The following is a 10,311-nucleotide window of genomic DNA, read 5'->3' as shown; positions in this document are numbered from 1 at the left end:
AAGCCGTGCTGAAGACTGCTGGAATGCCAGAAACCGGTCCTCGGAAGCTTGTTTCCAGTCCAGGGAAGGCATGGCTTGGCAGTTCGGGCTGGACTGTTCCCATGAGGCAGAGGGTCTGACTGATTTGCATATGGCCATGTCTGAACTGGGGTGGGGGGGAGTGCAAAAAAACTATGGATTTAGGCCCAGATCTCTGTACTGGGGTGAATGTATGACATTGTTCTGCATTCTGTCCATCAACTGTGGTTTTTGAACTTGTAGGTTACACCACACTCCTGCCAGAGGGACTTCATATACTTACATATGAAGTTGGTATCACTGTCTGACACCTCCTCTCTGGGGAACCCCACATGGGAAAAAATCCCCATCAATGCACGTCCCACCACAGGTGCCGTTACAGTCCGGAGAGGGATGGCTTCCGGGTACCGGGTGGCATGGTTCACCAAGTCCAGGATAAACCTGTTGCCCATGGCTGTCTTGGGATCCAGAGGCCCCACAATGTCAATGCCTACCCTTTAAAATGGGGTGCTGACCACAGGGAATGGTTGGTGAGGAGCCTTGTGCATCTTCCCACTCTTACCACTTGCCTGGCAAGTCTGAAAGGTCCTGCAATGAGTATCTGAACTCTTGGGCGTTTGGGGCCAATAAAGGTGGGTGACAAGCCCAAGGGGAGCTTTCCAAATCATTGCCTAGCAGACAGTCAACAGGCATGGTTGGCCTCCCAGCTACTTGAAAGGTACCTGAGTCCCCATCCCCCTGAAAGGGAACCTGGGACACCCTACAGTGGCTCTCTGAGTTGTCAACAGCAACTACAGGGTAAAATGCATGGGGATCACCTGCTCTTCAGACACCAGCCGTCAACTGACAGCTGTCACACTGGCTCCGGTGTCTCAGAGCCTCTACCCTATGGCCATTGATGGTCATCCACTGTCTGTACTTCTTAGTGTTATCAGGCAGCTGAGTCCTAGGGACCATCTCACTGTCCTATAAAGAGGCTAGGGACATCTCTGTGGGACCCCTCCTACCTTGGGCACGCAACTCCCCCAAGGCTACACTAGCCAGTTCATGGGGCGGTGTACCAGTGGGTGCAGTGGTCACCGTGTTGGGAAACTTGGAACTTCCCTGAAAGTGACCCACCTGACCACAACTAAAACATGTCTTGGGACCCCTTTGAATAGTTCTACCTGTCCGGACCCATGGACTCTTCTTAGTGGGAGGCTGGGAACCTTTGACTTGGTTCCCTTGGGGAGTACTTTGGGGCCCTTTCTGGAACACTTTCTGTTTACCCTTGCCCCCCTCCCACTCTTCTGCTGGGGACCCTGCTCACCTTTAGCAAAGTCTCCCACTTGACCCTAGTGGACCCTGGTGCTGACCCAGCAGTCCGCCTCCACAGCAAGCTTCCTTTGCTCAGTTAGCTTACTGTCAATTAAGTGTTGGCGTCGCTCTGGAAAAAAATTACTGGACAAGTGCTCCCATGCAACCAAATCATAGAGCTCCTTAAAATCATTTACTTTGCTACCCTTCACCCAACCATCCAATGCTCTGCAACACAAAGACACATACTCCACCCAGGCACTAGACTCCAGCTTCTTGCAATTTAAAAATGTCTGCCTATAGGTCTCTGGGGTCAATCCAAACCTGGCTACCAAGGCTTCCTTCATGGGGACATAGGACATCTGATCCTCTTTGGGCAGGTCTAACGAGGTGTCCCTCCCATCACTGACAAAATGGTCCAACAACCCTGAGCCCCAGTCTCTCTCTCGATTCTATGAGACGTCATGGCTACCTCATCAACCTTAAACCACATCTTTGGGAATGTATACTTTTCCTTCTACAGGCACTGATGTTGTGCATCCTGGCAGTGATTAATTTGTAAAATAATAAGTGCCAGGCTTCTTGTCAGGAGGCCACTGCAGCTTGCAACACACATAGCCCATGCTATCCTGCCAACGATAGAAACAACACAAGTACTAACCATCAAACTCTCACAAATATGACTATTCAGACTATTTCAGGCCACCAAAAGCTCTAAGAATGGCTTGGGTGGCAGGGAATAGTAATTTTAATGTTTATTGAATGAATAATTACCTAATGTGCGGTCAACTCCAAATTAGCCAGACAGCGCCACCTTGTGGCAGCTGTCACAAACACTGGATTTGAGAATTAAGTGCCGGTTCGAGCACGGAAACCACAGCTCAAACTAAGCACTGGTTGCACATCACACTTCCATCTGATGATTGAGGGATAGCTTGCAGCCTATTTCAACAATTGAAGAAAATTACCTCAACCGAATAACACTATATCAGGAGTTTTCTGTACAGGTAATTCACTGGCTCAAGCAACGAAAGAAACTCCACCAATAAAAAGTCAGCACCTGCATCACTCCTCTGGAGCATAAACCATGGCTCTAAATTCTATAGGCCCAGCCCTGAGAAATAAGTGCGGGTGCTTAGCACCGGAAAGCACCGGCACAAATTAAGGACTACATCCTGGTGAGGTTTACTGGGAGCTTTCTCCCAGCCTTCCTTAACCAAACTCATAGGTCTTCTTACAGGGTGACCATACAGCAGTTCAAAGGGACTGAACACTAAGGACTTCTGTGGCACCTCTCCGTAAGCAAACAGAAGGCATGGCAAGAGGGCGTCCCACTTATGCCTCATAGGTTCCTCAAGACACATAATCATGCCCTTTATGGTCGGTTTGAATTTCTCAACTAGCCCATTACCTTGGGGGTGGTAAGGAGTGGTGAACTTGTAGGTTACACCATACTCCTGCCAGAGGGACTTCATATACTTACATATGAAGTTGGTATCACTGTCTGACACCTGCTCTTGGGAACCCCAAATACCCATCAATGCACGTCCCACCACAGGGGCCGTCACAGTCCAGAGAGGGATGGCTTCCGGGTACCGGGTGGCATGGTTCATCAAGTCCAGGAGGAACCTGTTGCCCATGGCTGTCTTGGGATCCAGAGGCCCCACAATGTCAATGCCTACCCTTTTAAATGGGGTGTTGACCACAGGGAATGGTTGGTGAGGAGCCTTGTGCTTCTTCCCACTCTTACCACTTGCCTGGCAAGTCTGACAGGTCCTGCAATGGGTATCTGCACTCTTGGGTATTTGGGGCCAATAAAAGTGGGTGACAAGCCCAAGGGGAGCTTTCCAAATCATTGCCTAGCAGACAGTCAACAGGCATGGTTGGCCTCCCAGCTACTTGAAAGGTACCTGAGACCCCACCCCCCTGAAAGGGAACCTGTGACACCTTACAGTTGCTCTCTGAATTGTCAACAGCAACTATAGGGTAAAATGCATGGGGATCACCTGCTCTTCAGACACCAGCCGTCAACTGACAGCTGTCACACTGGCTCCGGTGTCTCAGAGCCTCCACCCTATGGCCATTGATGGTCACCCACTGCCTGTACTTCTTAGTGTTATCAGGCAGCTGAGTCTTAGGGACCATCTCACTGTCCTCTAAAGGGGCTAGGTACATCTCTGTGGGACCCCTCCTACCTTGGGCACGCAACTCCTCCCCCAAAGCTACACTTGCCAGTTCCCGGGGCGGTGCACCAGTGGGTGCTGTAGTCACCGTGTTGGGAAACTTGGAACTTCCCTGAAAGTGAGCCACCTGACCACAACTAAAACATGTCTTGGGACCCCTTTAAACAGTTCTACCTGTCGGGACCCATGGTCACCTCTTAGTGGGAGGCTGGGAACCTTTGACTTGGTTCCCTTGGGGAGTACTTTGAGGCCCTTTCTGGAACTCCTTCTGTTTACCCTTGTCCCCCCACTCTTCTGCTGGGGACCCTGCCCACCTTTAGCAAGTCTCCCATATGACCTTTGTGGACCCTGGTACTGACCCAGCGGTCCGCCTCCACAGCAAGCTTCCTGGGCTCAGTCAGCTTACTGTCAATTAAGTGTTGGCGTCGCTCTGGAAAACAATTACTGGACAAGTGCTCCCATGCAACCAAATCATAGAGCTCCTTAAAATCATTTACTTTGCTACCCTTCACCCAACCATCCAATGCTCTGCAAAGCAAAGACACATATTCCACCCAGGTACTAGACTCCAGCTTCTTGCAATTTCTAAATTTCTGCCTATAAATCTCTGGGGTCAATCCATACCTAGCTACCTAGCTTCCTTCATGGGGACAAAGGACATCTGATCCTCTTTTTGGCAGGTCTAACAAGGTGTCCCTCCCATCACTGACAAAGTGGTCCAACAACCCTGCACCCCAGTCTCTCTCAGGGATTCTATGAAACGTCATGGCTACTTCATCTACCTTAAACCACATCTTTGGGAATGTATACTTTTCCTTCTACAGGCACTGATGTTGTGCTGCCACTAGAGGGAGTGATCTCTAAGCTCTGCTTTCAGCTCCAGCTCCCTCACCACTCTCTCATGCTCTAAAAGCATCTTCTTCTCCTCGATGGCTAACCTCTTGTAACACAGCGGGGTCAACAAGAAGCAATGTCTGTAATGAATATACGAATAGACAAATGATAAACACTACCTCTCCCTCTCCACAGAACGTTGAAACGGAGGTAGACACGCAATCCACGCACTGGCCCTTTAATTCAGAATGGGTTTCGGAATGGGAGGAGCCTCGTCAGGACACGGAAACCTCATATGCCGGTCTGGACGAATCAAGGGTGTGCTTGTTCACCCAGGACGACGAAGGAGACGCGGAGGAGGACGGAAGCGGAGCGGAGTTGAGTGGAGACTTGTATGCGGAGCGAGAAGGGAGCGAGAGGAAAGTCGAAGAAACCCCTGCAGTCCGGAGGAAGACCGGGTCCGAGGAGAGTCCACAGAGGGACGGAGCCGAGGACGCTGAAAAGGAGACGCCAGGAGGCCACCGACACCACGAGCCGCCCAGCCATACACCCGGGGGAGGTGTATGGCTTAACCAGGTGCGTGACAAGTTGAGGGGTTGGGTCACTCGTAAGTTTGCAGCGTCGGACTGAACCCGGGATCCCCAACTACTTTGTATAGTAAAATAAAACCCAGAACAACTCGAATCAGTGTATTGCCTATCCTTCCCCAGCCCGCTACAGTGGTGGAGAATGCGGGCATAGGCACCATCTGCGGAATCAAGATGGAGACCGTTGTAGATCAGTTAGTCAAGGGTCAAGGACGAATTGAGTGGGTGCTAGAACAACACCTGGTATCCGCACAAGCCGACAGAGAGATACTAAAGAAAGCTATTGAAGAAAAACAACCATGGGTAGACCCAGTACAGAGGAGTGGAAACACAGAGAGAACTCTAACCCATGGCGCACCGGCCGTGTCTCTGCAAAAATATAGACAAGGAGAAGACCCCGACGCTTTCTTGTTAAATTTCGAGAGGGCAGCAAGGGCCTGTGGTTGGCCAGTGGCAAAATGGCCGTTCTTCTTGGCACCGCTCTTAGGGGGAGAGGCCCAGGCGGCGTACCAAGTAGCAAATCCAAGAGGAGACACCACCTATGTCGAAATTAAAAAAATAATCCTAGATCATTTAGGATTAGACCCCGAGGCATATCGCCTAAAATTCAGAAAAGAGAGAGGTGCAGTGGGGGAAAATCCCAAAACTCTATTCGTGAGATTAAAAATGGCGGCAGATAAATGGCTAACCCCCACTACCAGCACGAAAGAAGAAATACTTGATCGGATCTACTTAGAACAATTTCTTGAGGCCCTCCCATACGCTACTCAAAAGTGGCTTCGCCAACATAACGATCTAACAACCACACAAGCAGTGGAGATGGCCTCATCCTTTACCCGGGCACAACCTAAAAATTTTCCCTTTGAAATGGAGAAGAAAGGAGTTGGACGACTGGAGAAGCCGGCGGCAAGGGGAAAAGAGACCACTCGTCCCCGTACATGGAGGACTGAGAACATGACCAACCCAGGGCCACAATGCTTCGACTGTGGTCAATGGGGACACATTGCACGGATGTGCCCCAAGAAAAGGAATGAAGAGGAGCCAATGGAGGTAGGGTACCTCCCCAGGGCGGTACTCTTTTCAGCAGAGATGGGCGGCTCTTTTAGAGTAAGTGTAAACGTCAATGGTCACTCATTATCAGCTTTGTTGGATTCAGGTTGCCGACAGTCGGTAGTACAATCCCCCTATGTCAGGACAGGACAATATGTTCCCCAGGGGATAGTAAACATTAAATGTGTTCATGGGGATATCCGGCCATACCCCATTGCTGACATTGTGCTTGAACAGATTGGGGCGCCTCCACAAACTGTAAGAGTAGGAGTAATGTCCAACCTCCCCGAGGATATAATAATTGGGACCGATAACCCTAGTTTCTTGAACATGTTTAAGGATAAACTGAAAACAGTGTGCCACACAAGGGGGGGGGTAATACCATTATGGAACGTCCGCCTAGACTTAGCCTCCAAGTTGTGAAGTTGTCTAATAACGCAATGTCCCCCACTAAAGGTTCGGCAAGAGCAGCGGGTTATGACCTTCACAGTGCATATGATTATGTGGTTCCTGCAAAAGGGAAGTCACTGGTCAAAACAGACCTACAAGTTGCAGTCCCTACAGGGTGCTATGGGAGAATAGCTCCACGATCAGGCCTTGCAGCGAAACATTTTATTGATGTAGGGGCGGGTGTGATTGACGAAGATTATAGAGGTAACGTTGGCATCCTACTATTTAATTTTGGTACAGAACCCTTCCAAGTAAGAAAAGGAGATAGAGTGGCACAATTACTTTGTGAGCGCATAGCAGAAACCAGGCTGGAGGTGCTCCACCAGCTGGACGACACAGAGAGAGGCGCTAGGGGTTTTGGTTCGTCAGGGTCACGTCCACCAACAGTGAATTCGCTCCTGACACAAGATCCTTGGGTTATGGATAGAAGCTTCAAATTTGCACAAATCAGTGATCCCACGCTGCTCAACGCATGGGAACAAGCACATCAGAGGGAGGAAAACTCGAAAATTTTTCCAGGATTCATAATCGATAATGACCTGTTGTATCGCATAAGTGGAGAGGGTCAGCCGGCACAACTATTGGTGCCGGTCTCCTTCAGAGAGCAGGTCCTTTTTTTCGCCCACAGCCATCTCATAGCTGGGCACTCAGGCGCCGAGAAAACCACCCAAAACATCCTCAGGCAATTTTTTTGGCCCGGTATTTATAAAGATACCGAAGCTTACTGCAAGTCCTGTGAAATTTGCCAAATGAAGAATATGGTTAGACCACAGGCAGTTCCTTTGCAACCTTTACCTGTCATTGGCAAACCTTTTGAAAGGGTTGGCATGGACCTTATCGGTCCACTGCCTAAAACTAAAAAGGGGTTCCAACACATTTTAGTTGTTGTTGACTATGCCACACGCTTCCCCGAGGCTTTTCCGTTGTCAGTGGCCACTTCCAGACAGGTCGGAGACAAAATGATTGAGCTGTTTAGTCGGGTTGGGTTTCCGAAGGAGATTTTGACCGACCAGGGCACGCCCTTTGTGTCGAAGTTAATGAAGGAGATTTGTGCCACCCTGAACGTCCACCAGATCCGTACCTCAGTTTACCATCCTCAAACGGACGGACTGGTGGAACGCTACAACAGGACCATAAAATCCACCCTTCGTAAAATGATGGAGGTTAGTGGGGAGGACTGGGACCGGATGTTGCCTTTGGCACTTTACGCCATTAGGGCGCAGAGACAAAGTAGTCTGGGAGTGTCAGCCTTTGAAATGCTCTATGGCCGACAACCTCGGTCGTTACTAGAGATGACTCGGGATGCCTGGGTTAGTGAACAAGAAGGGGAGGCTAAAGCTACTCTTGACTACGCCAGGGACCTAAAGGCTAAACTGGCTAAATTAAGGGAATTGGCGTTGGACCATCTGGAGCTTAGTCAGCATAGACAACAAACTAGTTACAACAAAGGGAAAAAATGGAGACGCCTTGAAATAGGGGACTGGGCTTTGGTGCTGCTCCCAACATCGTCCCACAAATTCAAGGCAGAGTGGACGGGCCCGTTTCAGGTGGTCGGGGTCATTGGCAGTACTAGTTATCAATTGCAGGTGACACCACGAAAGCGGCAATCTTATCACATAAATCTGCTGAAAAAGTGGTTAGGTCCTCCTCCTGTGGACATCCATGTGACAGAGACACCAGGGGGTGAGGGTTCTACTATTGACATGCTTGTTCATAATGAGGAACTCAAGGCCCGCCAACAGGAAGAATTGAGGGGAACTTTGGAGATGTATGGGGATGTTTTTTCCAACAAACCCGGAAGGACCTCACTAGCGGAACATTGCATTGATACCCCACCCAACAAAAAGGTTAGGGTTAAACCTTACAGGGTCCCCGAAGCCAGAAGAGCGGCGATTAAGGCTGAAGTTGAGGAAATGCTGCGATTGGGGGTGATTCGGCCATCGAAAAGCGATTGGTCCAGCCCCATTGTAATGGTCCCTAAACCAGATGGCAGCCGAAGGTTTTGCATGGACTTTCGCGCACTTAATGACATTTCACTCTTCGACGCGTATCCCATCCCTAGGGTGGACGAGTTAATTGAGCGCCTGGGTCAGGCCAAATACATCTCCACCCTGGACTTGACAAAAGGGTATTGGCAGGTGCCTCTACGTCCTGAAGACATCAAAAAAACGGCGTCCTCTACGGAGCAGGGTCATTTTGAGTTCACGGTCCTTCCTTTTGGCCTTCACGGGGCGCCTGCCACCTTTCAGCGCCTCATGAACTCCGTTCTCGCAGGTTTGTCGGATTTTACGTCAGCTTATCTGGATGACATTGTCATTTACAGTCCGGATTGGCAGTCTCATCTACGACACCTGTCGGTGGTGTTAAAGGCGCTTCGGGAGGCTGGCCTCACTGTCAACGCTAAGAAGTGCAAACTAGCTTTTCACAAAGTTAAATACCTTGGATATGTATTGGGACATGGCTTGATTGAACCTCAAATCGAGAAGGTTAGGGCCATTGCGGATACCCCATTCCCATCCACAAGACGGGAATTGCGTTCCTTTTTGGGCCTGGTGGGCTACTACAGACGCTTTATCCCACAGTTTGCGGACATTGCCGCCCCCCTAACTGACGCACTGAAAAACGCAGGGCGAGCATCTTCACCAGTACATCCCACCGTGCCGATGCAGGAGGCATTTAGAGTTCTGAAGTCGGTGATTACATCTACACCTGTTTTGGCTTCCCCTGATTTCACTCGTCCGTTCTCATTGCACACTGATGCTTCGGACTATGGGATTGGGGCAGTGCTCTCCCAGACCGGGCAAGATGGTCTGGATCACCCAATTTTATATGTCAGCCGAAAATTGTTTCCTCGCGAATTAAAATATGCAACCGTCGAGAAGGAGTGCCTGGCAATTAAATGGGCCATTGATAAACTGGCATATTACCTGGAAGGCCGGAGGTTTGAACTGTTTACAGACCACGCTCCCTTACTATGGATGGCACGCAATAAAGCTAATAATGCGAGGGTTTTGCGGTGGTTCCTCTCACTGCAACCATACTCCTTTTCCATCCATCACCGAAAAGGCTGTGACAATATTGGGGCGGACTTCTTATCCCGTCATCCACTCCCCGATCGTGAGTGTCCGGAGGGGGAGGTGTGTAACACAGCGGGGTCAACAAGAAGCAATGTCTGTAATGAATATACGAATAGACAAATGATAAACACTACCTCTCCCTCTCCACAGAACGTTGAAACGGAGGTAGACACGCAATCCACGCACTGGCCCTTTAATTCAGAATGGGTTTCGGAATGGGAGGAGCCTCGTCAGGACACGGAAACCTCATATGCCGGTCTGGACGAATCAAGGGTGTGCTTGTTCACCCAGGACGACGAAGGAGACGCGGAGGAGGACGGAAGCGGAGCGGAGTTGAGTGGAGACTTGTATGCGGAGCGAGAAGGGAGCGAGAGGAAAGTCGAAGAAACCCCTGCAGTCCGGAGGAAGACCGGGTCCGAGGAGAGTCCACAGAGGGACGGAGCCGAGGACGCTGAAAAGGAGACGCCAGGAGGCCACCGACACCACGAGCCGCCCAGCCATACACCCGGGGGAGGTGTATGGCTTAACCAGGTGCGTGACAAGTTGAGGGGTTGGGTCACTCGTAAGTTTGCAGCGTCGGACTGAACCCGGGATCCCCAACTCCTTGGTGTGTTTTTCCCTACCCCGAGCACAACCCCCTTTCACCTCGGCAGATTAACTACAGTGTGCATCACGCGTGTTTGGTCCCTCACTCCCTCCCCTATGTCAGCAAAGTAGAACGAATACTGATACTCCGTTTTCTTGCCTTTCTCTTCCCGGTAACCCTCGAGCACCACGGAAGTCGACGGAGACATCCCGCGACGGACAACCGACCGG

At 50.4% G+C, this 10,311-nt stretch overlaps 1 protein-coding gene across 1 annotated transcript; it reads left to right on the top strand.

The window, feature by feature from the left end:
- The first annotated feature begins 5,092 nt into the window (after window positions 1-5,092).
- On the top strand, window positions 5,093-10,080 carry LOC147733836 (uncharacterized). The gene is made up of 2 exons (XM_086953592.1): window positions 5,093-6,025; window positions 9,646-10,080. The coding sequence occupies exons 1-2, from the start codon at window positions 5,093-5,095 to the stop codon at window positions 10,078-10,080; spliced, it is 1,368 nt and encodes a 455-aa protein (XP_086809718.1).
- The last annotated feature ends 231 nt before the right edge of the window (window positions 10,081-10,311 follow it).

Source organism: Lissotriton vulgaris, chromosome 1_2 (genome assembly GCF_964263255.1).
Source record: "Lissotriton vulgaris chromosome 1_2, aLisVul1.2, whole genome shotgun sequence".
Classification (NCBI taxonomy): Eukaryota; Metazoa; Chordata; class Amphibia; order Caudata; family Salamandridae; genus Lissotriton; species Lissotriton vulgaris.
This window is presented reverse-complemented; position numbering and strand designations above follow the sequence as displayed.